Raw genomic sequence first — 18,950 nt, 5'->3', positions numbered from 1 at the left:
TTCAGTGACATTGGTCGCAGTGACTTGTAGCTGTTTTAGGCTACTGTTCACTGATTTGCCACTGAGGCCTCATGAACTCATCTTCAGCTTTAAATGATGATACTAACATCAACTTCTGTTGGTATAGTCAGCTGTAATCTCCTTAGTATAATGCTACTGGAGAAATATAATCAGCTGACAAATTTAGATTTCTACTGGTATTGTTTATCTGCAGTCATAGGTCTCCTCAGGCTTGATACTGGGCCTGAGAGTAATTTACCTCCTGCAGAGTTTAACATGGTTATACCCTGATATTTAGTAGGGCTACCAATGAATTGATGGTAGTAATCTGTCCCCACAAGGACAGCCATTTGGCATTTGATTTGCTCATATTTACCTGCAGCTGCTTGATAATAGCTTTCCAGGTCAGCATAATCAACTGTTGATTGTTGTGACAAATCTTCACATTTCTTGATCTGTCTTGTTAAGTGGCCTTTAAGACCTGCAAGGGTTCTTTTCATTCTCCCTGCATTATCCATACTGGCTAGTTGGTGAAGCCTTGTGGGGCTTGTACTTGGGCTGCTCATAATACTGAACAAACACTAATGATAGCCTAGGGTAAATTCTGCACTCACTAGGCAATAATCCTACCTCTACTAGAGGTTAGCACTTAAAATTAATACACATTATATATATACAATCATCCACACTAATGATTTGAGTGATAAACCAGTGTCACTGGAAGTACCTTTAGGTTAGCTCTTCTATATCACCCTAGGATGGTAGAGACACTAATTAATCACTCAAAGGTGTAATGATCATAAGTAATTTATTATATATACAACTCAACTCGAGTTGATAAAAATTACACCCAAAATAGGGTCTGGACCATTCATTAATGGTGTTAGGTTGTTTAATATAGTACAACTGACTATAGTAATAATGGGACTAGGATGAACGATAATAGTTCAACTAGTCATATCCTACCCTGTAGTGGGTTGGCAATTAGTAAATACACTGTGATCACTAGTGCAATATATATTAAATAATTCTCTATTTTGGAGAAATAATATACACAATTATTGATAATAGCCTCTTAATTAGCCTCTATGAAACTTCTAATATTATCAAGAAGTATTAAATATTATTAGTGACCTCGCGAAATAAAGTCCACAAAATTCGTAGATAATCTCTCGCGAAATGTAACACCACGAAATCCGTGAACAATCACGCGAAGACACAGTCACTAATTTGGCTGGTTTCTATATTAGCGCTGTCATTTCACAGAATAACACGCCACCAAATCTCTGTGGGTGTGCATGAAACCGCTGACGAAGCTGAACTGGGCTGAGGGAGGCCCCTGAGCTCCCACGAGGCTTCGCCGCTGTCTTTGACTGGCTAGCCTTGTTTAAATAACACTGCACTAGTATATTTAATGAATCCACTGGATAACTGGTTCATCCGGTACTAAGATGACCAAATGTGGGTTCAAAGGATCAAATAATCCGTCATCCGGTTCGAAGATGACCAAATAATGTGGGAACCGACCTGTGAGATTTATATTTATTTAATTTATATGAATTTATATTTACGTTAATTTATATACTTCGATAGCAATTTGTATAATGTTAAGTGGACTGTATTTCTGCAATAATCTCATAATCTCACAAATCGATCCTCTACACATTAGGGGGGGTTTATATTACACATATGCAGCCAATCAAATTACAGTAATAGCTACATACATTGATGAGGTTCCTTATCTTATAGTACAGCAGGTTAGTCCACCAGGTATAACTAGGGTGTAGACACCAAATTATCCTCTTTGAGGCAGCTTCCATCACCCAGTAACTGGTGCACAAAATCTTGCACGTCTTGACCTGTCAAAAGTGCGCTAGCTGTGAAGCCAGATTCCTATATATGACAAGTATATCAGAGAAAACAGTACATGGAACATGAGGACCTGGCTTAATTACCTTTAGTTTGAGGCTTCCATGTGATCTAACCGGGTCACCCTATATCCTGACATTAATGGCCATAAATGAATGATAAACGGGTTTCGGATAGACACTTAACTTGATTGTAGACAGCGTGTTGACAATGGTACACCTTTGGTTTCCATAACACTACGTCCAAGTAAATTTAACAGGAGCCGAATTTGCTCCCGTGTGAGCCTCTGGTCTCAAATAACAACAATGGCTGCCCTCCTCCTCACTCTGACGCCTGGCTTACATTGTCCACATTTCAGAAAGTGATAGAAGGGTCACATTTACTCTACTTTAATATTGATAATTAAGTTAATTTATATAAGATGTTTTTAAGATGGTAAAGTCCAAAGACTAATGTATTTAAGAATAATTCCCACCATAATAGGTGGTGAATTATAATAGTATGTGGTGATGATATCCCGTTTTCTATAGACGGTAATTCCACTACAAGTTACGTTTTCTATGGGTAACTTGTTGGTAATACAGTTATTATCTGTATGATTATTAAATGGTGTCGGATTTTCCGACAGCCTCCAAAGCAAAGAGCCAACCGTAACTCCTACATAGACATATAAGAAGGAAAATGACAGTGACCAGGTTACGAAAAAGGGGAGGCCAGTATACAGAAAATGATAAAAGAAATTTGTGAGGAGTTGAATGCCAGATTCCATGGAGTGTTCACTATTGAGTCTGAACAGCTCCCAGAGCTAGATTGGGATTGAGAAACTACTACATATTGAGGTAACAGCAAAGAAAGTAAGAATAAAGCTAGCATCACTAGATGTAACTAAAGCTATTGGGCCAGATTGAATATCACCATTGATGTATAAAGAAGCAGCACAGCCCCTCAGCATGCTTCTAGTCCTAATCTATAATGAGTCACTTACACAGGGGGAAGTGCCATGCCGCTGGAAGATGGCAAATGTGGTGCCAATCCGCAAGAAAGGACATAGAGAGGCACTTAACTACGGACCAGTGTCACTCACAAGCATCCCTTGCAAAGCACTTGAAAGAATAATAATATTAGGGCTAGTTGCACACCTAAAAAGAATTAGGTTTGTAACTAAACAACAACACGGCTTTAGAGCAGGGAAATCATGCCTGACGAAATTCCTGGAGTTTTATGATAATGTAACGAAAATAAGGCAAGACAGAGAACGATGGGCATTTTGCGTATTTCTGGACTGTCAGAAAGCCTTTGATAAAGTACCACACAGAAGGCCATTATTCAAACTTGAGAGGCAGGCGGGAGTAGACGGAAACGCACTAAGATGGGTAGGGAATTACCTGACAGACAGGTGTCAGAGAGTTACAGTGAGGGGAGAGGAGACGGATTGACGTAGAGTAACAAGCGGGGTGCGTCAAGGATCGGTGCTGAGACCCATATTATTCCTCATTTATGTAAATGACTTGACTGCAAGAGTCGAGTCTTTTATGTCAATGTTTTCAGATGATGCAAAACTAATGAGGAGGGTTGAGACAGATGAGGATTGTAATATTCTCCAGGATGACCTGAACAGGATGCATAGCTTATCCGACATAGCTTATCTGCTAGAGTTTAACACTAACAAGTGCAAGATGACGGAAATAGGGACAGGAGCCAGGAGACCGAAAGACCAATATACGATGAAGGGAAACTACCTTCCTATAACGTCTAGAGAAAGAAACCTGTAAGTGGACATAATACCAAACCTAACTCCAGAGGCACATGCATATAAAATAACATCAGCCACATACTCTACTCTGGCAAAAGTCAGAATATCCTTCAGAAACCTGAATAATGAGGCTTTTAATCATTGTATACAGCCTACGTGAGGCCAGTCAGAGTATGCCGCCCCATCGTGGAACCCCCATCTTAAAAAACACATACGGAAGCTCGAAAAGGTCAAGAAGTTTGTAACAAGACTCATCCCAGAGCTGCGAGGGATGAGGTACGAAGACAGACTGAAGGAACTAAAACTGATGAGGTTAGAAAAGAGGAGGGAAAGGGGGGGACATGACACAGACCTATAAAATACTTAAAGGGATTGATACGGTGGAAACAGGAAATGTTTACAATGAATAACAACAGAATAAGGGGCATGGATGAATTCTTGTCTAAGATGTGTCAGAGAGATATTAGAACACTCTTTTAGCATAAGGAGAGTGAGTAAATAGAATGACCCAAAGGAGCAAATTATAGAGGCTAATTCCATTCATAACTTTAAAAGCAGGTACTTCGAGGGTGAGGTGAGTTACTTTCTCCTGAATGGGAGTCAGGTGAGTGAGTAACGTCAGGAGTCATTGTGTAACGGGGGCCAACCTTTAACCTCACTTAAACTGGTTAAATGCTGGTCGTTAATAAGCTGTTCTTATTGTACACCAAAATTCTTAATTTAACCTTCAGTCCAACTCCCCGAACCTAAATCATTTGATAGCATTGGTACCACAAACACGAGGACACTAAACCTTCTCAGCTACACTGCAACTCTGAGAGACTGCCGCCACCACCTGATTTGATTCTATCCTGAATTGATTCCCCCTAACTGACTGTGAAACAGGAAACAGTCATTTAGATTCAATCTCCAATTGTGAGTCCCCAATTATGAATAGGTGGGATGAAGTTATTTTTAAAAGAGGCTTAACTAATACAAAATGGATTATTATATATATTAAATAAACAAGATTGCTTGAAAAGTTCACAGAAGGTTCACTTTGCAAACCACGTTTAGTGGGTTCCTTAATACAGGAACATATAAAAATGGGGGAAACTTACTAAACACAAATTTATTTAATCACAAGTTTAATTAGAAATAAAAGATATAGATTTTTATAAAGAATGAACACTCCCTAACTGGAAACTTTCTATCTGAGGCAAAGGATCACACAATGTTGATTCCTACAACTGCATTTAATACAGACAAACAAATACAGTAAAAACCTGGGAGTGGACATAACACCAAACCTATCTCCAGTGGCTCATATAAATAGAATAACGTGAGACGCACACTCCACTCTGACCAAAGTCCGAACATACTTCAAAAGCTTGAATAAGAAGACTTTTAGATAAAGTTATTCTGCCTATGTGAGGCCATTCTTAGAGTATGCCGCCCCACCGTGGAGTCCCCATCTTAAAAATTACATATGGAAGTTCGAAAAGGTGCAGAAGTTTGTAACTAGACTCGTCCCAGAGCTGCGAGGGATGAGGTTCGAAGACAAGCTGATGGAACTAAAACTGACGATGTTAGAAAAGAGGAGGAAAAAAGGGGACATGATACAGACGTATAAAATACTTATGGAATTGACAAGGTGGAAACAGAGGAAATGTTTTCAAAGAATAACAATAGAACAAGGGGGCACGGATGAAAGCTTGAGACTCAGATGTGTCATAGCGATGTTAGAATTTTTTTTAGCATAAGGGCAGTGAGTAAATGGAATGACCTAAAGGAGCAGGATGTAGAGGATAACTCCTTTCATAATTTTAAATGTAGGCATAATAGAGAAATAGGTCAGGATTCATTGCATTAATTAAACAACAAAAGGCTAGAAAAACGAGGTACAAAAGATATAGCTCGATTCTGTAGGCTCAAATAGGTTAGTACAAATAGGTGAGTACACTAAACAACAAATGGTATTTGTGGAGACTGAAAGATGTAGCTGCGGACTGAGACCATTAACACTTCAGCGCTTCACTAAAGAAGAAGGAGTTGCCAAAGGAATGGAAGACAGCCAATGTAGTGTCAATTTGGCAGAATGAAAGGACACAGGAGCCACTAAACTACACAGTAGCTTCATTATCCACCATTCTCAGTTAGGCGCTAGAGAAGCTTGCAAGGAAACGTCTCTTGCAACACTGAAAAAATTTGGATTTCTCTTAAAATATCAGCATGGATTATTTTAAGGCAGATAATGCCCTACGAGTTTAAAAGCGTTATGTTTAGATAACAATTATAAAACTAGGGAGAAGAAGGGTTAGTTGCCGGTATTTGCATTGATAATCAACAAACGTGGAACACAGTTCAATTTAGTATGTCCCCATTCCAAAATTGAAGATCAGGATTTCATAACTAAAAGAGTACTTGTGTGGAGGAGAGAACATATCATTGGTTGAAAACAGAGGGTAATGCTGAATAAAGAGAAATCAGCGTCGAACAGTTGCAAGTATTAAAAAACGCAAGTAGTGTTCCCCCGTGAGTTCATTTGTGGTTCATTCAGATTGTGACATATGTCATCTAACTGTCAGAAGAAAGTCTTAAGTATCGTTATTTGGGAATTTTGTATAATTGCTGCGATTTAGAAACGAAGACGTTTGAGGGAGAGTATGAGGAGATCTCGTTGTGCTCAAGCAGTGGTCGGACAGATGGTCACTTTCCTTTAACACTGACCAATGCAAAGATCTAAGCAGAGGTGAGACGAAAAGAAGGCACCAGGAATAGTATAGGCTAGAAAAATTATTGCTTGAATCTGTTAACACAACAAGGTGAAGACTGCTAGGATGGTACACGTGCACATGGACAGATAATTTACATCAAAGTTATGAGAAACTTTAGTTGACCAAAAGACTATTATCTAGGCAACGCAGTGTCCCGAACTTACTAATGTTCCACAGTCACATCCATATTGAAATGATCTCCAATTTTATGTTTATGACTTTATATGTTGGTTACAGTAACGTGGTTGGTGAGTGTTAATGACTCACATGTTGGTTACAGTAACGTGGAGATTGAGTGTTTATGACTCACATGTTGGTTACAGTCGCATGGTGAGTGAGTGTTTATGATCCTTATGTTGGTTACAATAAGGCCGTGGATGAGAGCTTATGGTCCGAATGTTATAGTAAAGCTAGATACAATGTGTTTGACAAATCAAGAGTTGTGTGCTCATGTGAATGTCTGAGTGACTGTTTGCGTTGGTGTGTGTGTGTGTGTGTGTGTACAAATTATGCCTTGACCATACACATATATATAGACATTATATACGTTCCTTTCACATATTCAAACTCATTCCAAAGTTCATGAACAGTAACACGTCAACAAATACTATTCCTGTAAAATTTACTTATCTATTAATTTGATAACACTAACACACACAAAACTAGCAACACAGTCCAAAGCTCACGTCTTGGGCTGGACAGTATTGCCACGGTGTCGCTTCATATGGGTCGGCGTTCAATCCCCCAATCGTCCAAGTAGTTGGGTACCATTCATTCCTCCCTTCCCACTCCAAACCCATACGAAATCAAAATCCAAATCCATTCCTCCCTTCCCACCCCATTACGCCAAGTCGTAATGGCTTGGCGCTTTCCCCTGATAGTTTCCTTTTCTTCACTAAGCTCATCGTTATTTATAGCTTATATATATATATATATATATATATATATATATATATATATATATATATATATATATATATATATATATTATATATATATTATATATATATTATATATATATTATATATATATTATATATATATATATATATATTATATATATATATATATATATATATATATATATATATATATATATATATATAAATATTATATATTATATATATATATGTCGTACCTAGTAGCCAGAACGCACTTCTCATCCTACTATGCAAGGCCCGATTTGCCTAATAAGCAAAGTTTTCCTGAATTCATATATTTTCTCAATTTTTTTCTTATGAAATGATAAAGCCACCCATTTCATTATGTATGAGGTCATTTTTTTTTTATTGGAGTTAAAATTAACGTAGATATATGACCGAACCTTACCAACCCTACCTAACCTAACTTATCTTTATAGGTTAGGTTTGGTTAGGTAGCCGAAAAAGTTAGGTTAGGTTAGGTAGGTTAAGTAGTCGAAAAACAATTAATTCATGAAAACTTGGCTTATTAGGCAAATCGGGCCTTGCATAGTAGGATGAGAAGTGCGTTCTGGCTACTAGGTACGACATATATATATATAATATATAATATTATATATATATATATATATATATATATATATATATATATATATATATATATATATATATATATATATATATATATATATATATATATATATATATATGTTTCATTGAATATGACTGCATATTCTGTATTTATTATTTTCTGGTTTAGGGCTTCTATCCCTCTATTTTCTTAGCATCAGGGCTTAATTGAAATAGGAGTTCTCCAAAACTCATTTTCGTATTTTTAAGGTGAAGAAAAGAAGTGATTTACTATAGAGTATATTACACTTATTTGTATAATTTGCACGACGTTTCGAACCTTCATGGTTCATTCTCAAGTGAACAGATCTTACAATACTAGTTGATTTTATACCCGCATTAGGTCAGGTGATAATACAATGAAGGTGAAAACATGGGGGGATACATAAGGGATAAACATAGGGGCTGCAGAAGGCTTATTGGCCCATACGAGGCATCTCCTATCTAAACACAAAGATTAATCCAGTGTAATTGGCCTGTTATGTTGGACATTGTCTTCTGTGTTGGCATCGATATGTTCTTGTCTTGTCCTTACTCTCATGGTGGGTAGAGTAAATAGTTCCGTGATTTGGGTGTTCATGGTAGGTCGCTCTATTCTTATGTGAATTGCCAATACGAAAATAAGTTTTGGAGAACTCCTATTTCAATTAATCCCTGATGCTAAGAAAATAGTTAGAGGGATAGAAGCCCTAAACCAGAAAATAATAAATACAGAATATGCGGTCATATTCAATGAAACATGTTTGAAAGAAAACCTGCTGCCAGTATACACCAATATATATATATATATATATATATATATATATATATATATATATATATATATATATATATATTTGCGGCGAGGTGGTGGCTGACAGGTACGGCCACCATGGCCTACTCTGCCAAAGCACAGGGGGATGGCACTCGAGGCACAGCGAAGTTAACGACATCATCAAGAGGAGCCTCACCACAGCTGGATGCCCAGCTGAAAGAAAGCCCCGTTACCTAACGCCCCGTAACTCTGATGCTCTTATTGGTCGCCCGGATGGTATCACAGTGAACCCCTGGAAGAATGGCAAGCAGTTGGTATGGGACTACACGTGCGTATCAACCCTGGCTAACACCTACATTAACCTCAGTGTTGCACAACCAGGTGGCGCTGCCACCCACAGGGAAGCAGCCAAATCCCGTAAGTATAGAGAACTGGATCACCACTACAATTTTGTCCCCATTGCTTCTGAGACACTCGGCGCCTGGGGTAAAAGTGCTACCAGTTTTTTGAAGGAACTGGGTTTTAGGCTCATTGAAACAACAAGGGACCCAAGAGCTGCAAGCTTTCTTTTCCAGCGCCTCAGTGTGGCGATACAGAGGGGAAATGCGCACTGCATCCAGGGTTCCTGCCCGCCATCTGAGGAGCTGGAGGAACTCGACAACCTATGTTAACCATCTTTGTAACCCATATGTAACTCCTTTTTTGTAACAAAGTTCAAATAAAGTAAATATATATGTGTACATACAAATGAATGGGGGTGGTAGGAGAAGATAATATTAGTGTTCAGTGAGAAACCACAAGGTCTCCTCTGAATACTTTTTATTCTCTTCTCCGAGGCTATGGGTCCCCACATTGGCACCAGAGGTGGTACCCTCACTATATATATTATATATATATATATATATATATATATATATATATATATACTTGTCACCTCTCCTGACAACTATCTCCTTGTTCTCACGAAGGCTTCTCACCTATGGCAATTCCACGACCAAGAGATGGCTTCCTGAACCTTGCCGGAATTAACCTCTCTGAGGACCAAATCACTCTCCTAAATCTGGGTATAAACTGTCACGTTATGTCCAGACCGAGTGAGATGGCCCGGAAAGTGGAGTTGGAAATTCTGTTGGACGACATATTCGACCTCGAGACACAAAAGAAGGTCACTACCAAAAATACCTTACAAACAGAACTTATTTCGGAAGGAGGAAAGAATCGAGGCAATTACAGAAGCACCATACTGTCCCCCGAGCTCAAAGCGGCAGCTAAAAGCCTTCGTGAGAACAAGGAGATAGTTGTCAGGAGAGGTGACAAGTCGCCAATATACGTCATTCTTAAAAAAGACGAATATCTGACGAAAATGAACCTCATACTCTCTGACCAAACTAAATTCCAAAGGGTAACGAAGGACACTACAACCGAATTGAAAGCAAAGGTCAACAAACTGATCGAAACTGTGAACGCCAAGAAATCCGGACTCCACCTGCCAAAGATTATTGGGGAATATAAACCTGGATATGCGTATGGAAATGTCAAGACACACAAGCCTGGAAACCCACTTTGGCCAATCATTAGCCAGATACCCACACCCACGTACAGACTGTCGAAGCGACTCAACAGCCTGCTGACTCCTTATGTCCCTTGCGCCTTCAGCCTGAAGTTTCCAAAGAAATTTGTTGACTTACTGCGGGGCACACGGGCCACAGGGATAAGAGCCTCGTTGGACGTAGAATCACTGTTTACCAACGTACCTGTGGACGAGACAATCGGGATGATAGCCGACAGAGTGTATCGTGATCCAGCCTGTACTCTCTTGACATACCAGAAAATATTCTAAGGAAACTACTCCAAGCTTGTACTAAAGACACACCCTTCTTGAGCCCGGATGGGCACATGTATAAGCAAGTAGATGGGGTCGCCATGGGTTCTCCCCTAGGTGTCCTGTTTGCAAACTTCTACATGGGTACCATCGAGCAAGAAATCTTAGTCGACATGAACTTGAAACCGGCCATATACTGCAGGTATGTTGACATTTTTACACAGGTACCTGATGTCAGACATCTGCAGGAGCTGAAGGAGGCATTTGAGCAGAGTTCTGTGCTGCGTTTCACTTACGAGATGGAAAAGGATGGGAAGCTGCCCTTTCTAGATGTAACAGTCATGGAAAAGAGCGGAGGTTTCCACACTGCAGTCTACACTAAGGAAACGAACATAGGAATGTGCCTAAATGCCAACAGCGACTGCCCAGACAGGTACAAGAGGAGTGTTGTTAACGCATATGTCGACCGTGCTCTCAGCCACAGCTCAGAATGGAAGCAAGTCGACGAAGAACTCTGTAGGGTAAGGCAGGTCCTAGTCAACAACGGCTTCTCCAATGGTTTCGTCGAAGACATCATAAGAAGGAAAGTGAAACACCATGCAACCTCTGAAGAGACAACTAACACAACACCTATACCCCCTATTAGACTATTTTACAGGAACTTCTTTTCCATAGCTCATAAAACGGAGGAAAGGGTCCTGAAAGATATTGTTAATAGAAACGTTATCCCTACAGACAAAAATCAGAGGATACAACTGACGATTTACTATAAAACCAGAAAAACGGCCAGCCTACTCATGAGAAACTCTCCAGACACAAAGCAGAACGCTTTAAAAGAGACTAACGTCGTCTATGCCTTCAAATGCCCTCTTGGGGACTGTAAGCTCCAAAAAAACAGTATATAGGCAAGACAACAACATCTCTTTCTAGGCGTTTAACGATGCATAAGCAACAGGGCTCCATTAAGGAACATATAATCTCTTCCCACAACCAAACCATCGCCAGAGAAATCCTAGTAAACAACACAGAAATCATCGATAGATACAGCGATAGCAGGCGGCTTGACGTTTGCGAGGCACTACACATTAAAAAGTCAACACCAGCAATCAACAGCCAATTAATGCACAACTATATTCTACCCACCTCAAGACTCCGCTCCAATATAGAAGCATCAAGAAATATGGACCAATAGGCTTTCTACAATCACTTCCATTCAATACCCGTTGTTTCGTGTTCTGTCTTGTGTTGATGAATTTAATACCCTATTAAATACCACCTCACCCCATCCACCTCACTCAAATGTAGATATAAACAAATCGGAGATGTGTAAGTTCTATTCAGTTGTGTATGTGTAAACTAAAGTCTTTGAAAATGTAATAAGTTTTACGAAACGCGCTCAAGTGTCGCGTCTGACTAGAAATAAAAATGAATTTTGGAGAATTGATTTTTCAATTACCATCAACAGTGAAAAGTAACATAAGAAAGATCGAGAAAATTCGTGTTAGAGTTATTAATCTTACTTTTTCGGTCATATATAATAACATATGTCTACAGGAAAGACTGCTACCAAAATATATATATATATATATATATATATATATATATATATATATATATTATATAAATATATATATATATATATAATATATATATATATATATATATAAAGTATATTTTGGCAGCAGTCTTTCCTGTAGACATATGTTATTATATATGACCGAAAAAGTAAGATTAATAACTCTAACACGAATTTTCTCGATCTTTCTTATGTTATTTTTCACTGTTAATGGTAATTGAATAATCAATTTTCCAAAATTCATTTTTATTTCTAGTCTGACGCGACACCTGAGCGCGTTTCGTAAAACTTATTACATTTTCAAAGACTTTAGTTTACACACACACAACTGTAACTGAATAGAGCTTAAACATCTTCGATTTTTTATACCTGCATTTGGGTGAGGTGATATGTTACAACAGTTTTGGATGAGGTGAAAACAAACTTTCAACACAAGACAGAACACAAGCAATCCAATCCCATCAGGACTCATATCAGCTGCTTATCAAGTGATAGCCCAACTCCTGGCTTGCCACTTACTCTACCAACCTCATCAAGTGGGTTAAATCTCAAAATACAATATGGCACTATCAGCCCTAGAAAGTGTATAAATATATACAGGTAACTCACCCTATGGCTATACTACTATAAACATCAGTATAAATATTCATTGATACAAAACTATCCAATCACTCGCCTCCCACTGTATCGTGAACGCCAATGACACTCAAGCACTCTATCAACTCTCTATAAGTAGACAATAAGAACTTCTCCTCTATCTCTAGAGGTTCCCTACACGGAACGTCTTCAGGTTCCTCAACAATTCTCTACCAGGATCCTCTACAGCTCTTCCAGGCTGCTGCACCATGACGTTTTCCTTGAACAGCAATGATGCTTCACCACTGGTAATACAGAAGCACTTGAAACTTCACTTCACTGCTAGTCCTCACACAGCTTGAGGTCCATCTCCTCACTTTGGGGCTACTCTTCCTCAGAGTAAACTGCTCCTTCAACTGCCTTAGAGTTTTATCTACTAACTCCCTTTACTGAGCTCGAAGTTCTCTCAGCAACTCGTTTCCCAGACAAACCACAGAATTCGAATTGCTCGCTGACGCCCGCTGGTTGGGCGCGGACACAGGGCGCCCTAGGTTGCCCACAGAACTGCTTTAAAAACTGCTCTGCACTCTTTCTGTAGTTCACGAGTTGAGCTGACACGTCTCCAGACTTATTCCACACTCGAAACGTCCGTGCACTTCTTGAAGGTATGACAATCAGGGGTTCTTCTTCCACAAGGGCTCAACAGAGTGCGATCTCCCCTCACGATTTCTGCAGCTGAAGTGAGGTCAAGGCCCTTTGAAAGCGAGCCTCACGCCTCCAGCAAAGTCTCTACATCTCTTGTCAAATCATTTATTTATATTCTTATTCACTGCCCATACTTTTAAACTACTTGTCAAATCTAACATACAGTGTTTAACACATATATATCTGTATCTATATGTTTTTGACCTCTAAGTTAGGTTTGGTCTTGCAGAATAACTCTCAAGGGGTAGACTCGTTTCTCAGGCAGCCCGAGATCATAACACTTCCCTCACCTTATTTTTGAGAGTTATTCCAGTGGCTCACTCAGGGTAATGCATCACCCACTACATTGTCTCTCGTCCTTTTACCAATTTGTTCGACTGGTTAGTCCGTTTACGTACTCCCTCCAGGAGTCAGCAAATAAACCGTTGCACCTTGCAACATCTGGCTCACAACTCTCAAAAAACATGGTCTTCTCCTAAGCGATCCGACTTCTTTCACACCTTTGCTTGGCTGTCCCCCTTGGACACCTTTGCTCCATCAGTCCACCCTGCTTACTGTTTTCCTCCACCTTTTCTTCCTCTTCTTGCACTCTTCACGTTCAGAGACAGATATCTACCTTCTGTTCCTCCTCTGTCGTCCTCGTGCTTCGGTTTATCACCATCACACTTCAGTCTCACATCAACATTCTTCACTCTGTCGTTTTCACGCTTCCATCTACTGTCATCAAGCTTCCGTCTCTTGTCATCATGCTTCACTTTCTCGTCTTCACAGACGATCTCTTCTCTCGTCTCCTTATTTATCCGAGACTACATCTTCTTCGACTTCCATCGAATCCTCGGCTTTCTTCTACTCCTCCACGCCTGCACTATCATCTTCTTCTCACACTTCTCACCTCTACACAACTCCATCTCTCCTCCATCACTTCCTCGTTCCCTCAAAGGTTCCTCAAGCACTGTATTACATTCGACAGCACACGACAGTACTTGTCGCTTTACCTCTTCCAGAGTGCTCGTAAGCATCCCTCTGCACATACTGTCTCTTCTCACCTCCTCTTTTTGGCTATCACTCTTCTTCACTATCTTATCTTCACGCTTCCCGTGAAATGTGTTAACTCTTGACATCTCAAACAACTTTTTTTCATTATCCCTATGTTTCTGTGCTCGTGGACAACTTGACGCTCTACTCCCGTCCTCAGTCTGTCCACATCCTTCTTCACTTCTGTTCAGCACAGTTGCATCCACCTTCCGACTCTTAATTTCAGCGGGCCTGAAACCTCTACTCAGGTTCACTCTCTTCACATTATTCTTCTTCGATTGGGTCATCTTCGCTTCTGACCTCACCGAGGTTGCATTTTTCTTGAGCCGGACCTTCCCTAAACAGCCACCCTATCTCCACGTCGATATCTTCCATTGATGTAGTCGACACTGTCACATCGTCTCCAGTGTCTTCTTCATTTCCTTGAGCTAGGCTTTCATGAAACAGCCATGCTATCTCCACGCCGATATCTTCTATCGGTGGAGTCGACACTGTCATATCCTCGCCAGTGGCTTCCCTGTTGGCCACCTCTGCCCTCGTCACTATCGAGACAGGGTCCTCAATGGCTTGGCGGTCTTCTGACTCACCCTCTAGGATGCCAGTCAGGTTTACACACTCAGGTGTCCCACCTGTGCCGTGGCTTTCCGGGCACTCCTCTGGCACAGCCTTCACTATAACCTTTGGCAACACCTTCGTCCCGCACGTCATTCCCCCAAGATCACCTGGACTCCTGGAACAGGTATGTCGGGGCATACTCCCAACATCACCTCCGCCGACACATAGTCCGACTTTAGCTGGACAGCACATACGGTCATGTCACTCTCAGACACGAACCCCTATACCTTCATCTTCCTCCTGCCAGCTAACAGTCGACCCTCCCCAATCAGGCTTCTCGTAATCAAGCTCTGATTAGCTTCGGTATCCCTTAAAATACCAACTTCTACTTCAGGGTGGCCACCTATGCTGATCCAACCTTTACTCATGAATGGCCTATACTGCTCGTTCACTAAGTTTACTTTCTGTGGTTTGTTCTGGGTTACATCAATCTTTTTATTCTGAGGGTCACACATGGCCAGGGTCACAACTCTCTTGTCCTGCCTACAATCTCGCATTATGTGACCCGATCTGTTGCACTTGTAACATCTCATTTGGGAGAAATCTCTCCTATAAGTTCCTGAGTGGCTCTGACTCTGCCCGCTCGTATTGGAGTTCCTCAGGCCAGGTGCAGTACTCGTACTCTGTGGGGCTTTACTGGACTCTTGACTTCTTGGCACGTATATAGTTTCTCGTTTAACTTCTTCATCCTCACTTTCAGAGGAAGTGTGTGACCTACTCCTCTGAGTTTCAGGATGCTTGCGATTACTCGTCCATCTATCAAAAATTTTCACACCTCAGTCTCCTCTGTTTCTGCCATAACTTCTCCCTCCCCAGACTCCACTGGGTGCCATTGCTATGTCTCGCCTCACGTCTCACTTTGTTCTCCCTTAAGCGTTTGTACGCTTCTGTAATTATGTCCGCTCTATCTGCGGCATCTCTTACATCATTTACCCCCTGCCTCTTGAATCTGGAACTTTGTCTCGCGGTGCATCATTTCTAGGAACCTTTCCATGCCCATCAATTGCTTTAGGTCAGCATAAGATCCAACTCCGGCAGACTCAACCCAATTCTAGAATCGCCTTTCCCTTACTGTCTCAGCAAACGTACTTGCTCCAATCTTCACCATCTCTCTGAAACGCTTCCTATAAGCTTCAGGGATTAACTGAAAGGAGCGCAGTATGCTGCTCTTTACCGTTCGCATAATCCTGGCATTCCTCCAATGTCACTTGAGTGTATGCCTCCCTGGCTGCGCCGGTCAATCTTAATTGAACCAGTAGGGCCAAGTCATCCTGTGGTCACTCCTTGATATTGGCTACATTTTCGAAATGCTCGAAGAAGCTTTCTGCCTCCTCGGGCACAAATAAGGGAATGTCCTTCTCCCTAACCCTATTATCTGGTGGGTGTGATACATGGGTGGTGCTCTCTGGCAACCCATGTTCAATCCTTTGTTCAGCCAAAGTTCTATTTGCTTCTATCTGCATTTGTTTTGTTCTCTCTTTTTCCCTTTCAACTTGGGTTTTTTCCTTCTCCTGTTCCAGCTCCAGTTCACTTAGCCCTGTTTTTCTCTTTTTCTTTCTCCTGTTCCAATTCCAGTTCCCTTACCCTGGTTTTATCTTTTTCTACCTCCAGTTTAGTTTTCTTTTTTTCCTTCTCTACCTCCAGTCTGGTTTTCTCTTGTTCATTCTTCATCTGAAGTTCTAACTTCAACCTTTCCAGTTGGAACTGTCTCTCCTCATGCTGCATCTGGAGCTCTAGCGGCAATGTTTCCAAGCTCCTATTCCGGCTACTCCTGCTACTGCGGCTACTTTTACTGCTCATACTCGATCCCTGGGATCTCACTTCATCCTGCCCATCATCCTCCTTTCCACTTTCAACTCCTTTCTGGGGTTCCTGTTCTACCGCTTCACTCTTGGCTCTCAACTGACTCAGGATCTCATCCTTCATCCCAGCTACCTTCACCCTGATGCAACATCTCTCCGCTATCTGTTTAAACCGTTCCCTGGTGCAACCTTACAAGTCCTCAGGCTTGCCTGACTCCACAAACGCTTGCACCATATCCATCTTGTCCTGCGAGTCTTCCCAAGAGAGAGAATATACACCTGCGGTCACACAGTCTACTTATTTCCACGAGGGTTGTACCAATCAACTCTCAGACAGGGTGTGGGTGTGTCAGTTAACTTTCCCGGACACAGGCCCAAAAATATTATTATGTTGATGTTGTAGATAGGTGCGTACGTCCCTTCCATAAAACCAACCAAAACCCATAGTACTTGTACTTTGATCAGGAGATCACCCTGTACGCTTCCTGCTCTTGGAGAGGGGCTCAGCGTCACACATTTAGGGGGGGGGGGGTGCGGCTCCAACACTGGCCTCGTTGTCTCGTGCACACACCCAATTCGAGCCGCTGTGACTCTGCACTCTCTCCTTATTTTGGTACTAGCTGTACACACCCCGCGTTGCTGTGGCTCAGTCTGGTTAAATGGAAAAAAGAAAAGAGAAAGTGCACGTTTCTAATATGTTTAATTTCACAATGCTTGTGGGCATACGATATTTTTTTGCTGTTCCATTGTCTGTGGAGATATAGAGATTGTCTGGGTTGCCGACTCTAGAACACGCAACATAATTGACCATGTGAGAAGCAATTCGTGTCTAGATATAAACTGCTCAATTCTAAAGATTGGCCCTGAGCTTTATTGATGGAGATTGCAAACACCAATTGAATTGGAAATTACAATCTCTTAAATTGAAATGGCATATCTGTTGAAATTATAGGAATGCGGGGAATGAGGACATCTTCACCTTTGAAATGTCCTGTCAAGATTGTTGCTTCTACGATGTTCCTGATTAATTTTTTTACTGCAAAGCGCGTGCCGTTGCAAAGTTTGATCTGGTTGATATTTTGCAACATGATAATTTGCACTGCGATTTTCAATTTCCGTTCGTGTGATGGTATGTCTGGCAGATCGAGTGAATTAAAAAATTCTGTTGGATAATTAACCGCTTCATCTGCTTCCTCAACAGTGTCGACGGACTTGTATGTGACTGCCTCGCTTTGGATGTTAGACTGAATAATATTGTTAAGTTCTTAGACGTGTTTGTTCTTGCCCGCAAGAACCGCTCGTTCATTCAGCCAATCGTGATTCTTATAATTGGTTTGAATATTAGGAAATACTTTTTCAACCAATTCTTCTTTTGACGTCACTAAATTGTAGAAGTTATGAGGCAAAGAAATTCGTCCTGAGGTCAGATCAACCGGCACGTTTCCGTTCCCAATTTCCAACAATTGATGTGAGAATATCTCAGCTGATGGATCGTTTTGCAGCTGGACACGCAAATTTGTAGTTAATTTTAACGTCTTTACGTGGCGCCACAAAGAAGAATATTTCAGGAGAGCATTTATTTCCTCCGCTAATGTCGATCGAGGAATTACAGCTAATGTTTACCTGAAATCTCCTGCAAGCAATATTAATGCGTGCCCAAATGGTCGGATGTTTCCCCGCAAATCCTGTAATGATCGATCAAGAGCCTCGAGCAATTTTTGGGGGGCCATTGTGCATTCATCCCAAACAATTAGTTTTCATTTCTGTAATACGTTTCCCAAGCCGGATGCTTTGGAAATGTTGCACGTGGGAGTTTCAATGAATTGCATGTTCAACGGCAATTTCAAAGCCAAAGTAGCAGTTCTTTCACCTGGTAGCAATGTCGCAATAATTCCGGACGATGCAGGAGTTATGCCATTTTCGGATCGCCAAATGGCTATGCCATTTTGGGATCGAAATGCTGCCAGAATCAATCTAATTAGAAAGTTTTTACAGATCCTCCTGTCGCATCTAGGATGATTTCTCCAAATTCGTTTTTTACAGTTTGAATTATTTGATTGTAAATGCCTTTTCGCTCAAGCAATTGAACATGAACGAAGCAGCAGCAGATCGATTCGGTGACGGCATTTCCAATTGAT

The 18,950-nt window shown here is 40.9% G+C and overlaps 1 protein-coding gene across 1 annotated transcript; it reads right to left on the bottom strand.

The window, feature by feature from the left end:
* Positions 1-16,537: 16,537 nt before the first annotated feature.
* LOC138360990 (uncharacterized) lies at positions 16,538-16,936 on the bottom strand. Its single transcript, XM_069320474.1, has one exon. It carries the CDS (start codon positions 16,934-16,936, stop codon positions 16,538-16,540), a length of 399 nt encoding a protein of 132 aa, XP_069176575.1.
* Positions 16,937-18,950: the final 2,014 nt, after the last annotated feature.

Source organism: Procambarus clarkii, unplaced genomic scaffold (genome assembly GCF_040958095.1).
Source record: "Procambarus clarkii isolate CNS0578487 unplaced genomic scaffold, FALCON_Pclarkii_2.0 HiC_scaffold_139, whole genome shotgun sequence".
Lineage (NCBI taxonomy): Eukaryota > Metazoa > Arthropoda > Malacostraca > Decapoda > Cambaridae > Procambarus > Procambarus clarkii.
The sequence above is the reverse complement of the archived record's forward strand: the minus strand, read 5'-3'. Positions and strand labels throughout refer to the sequence as shown.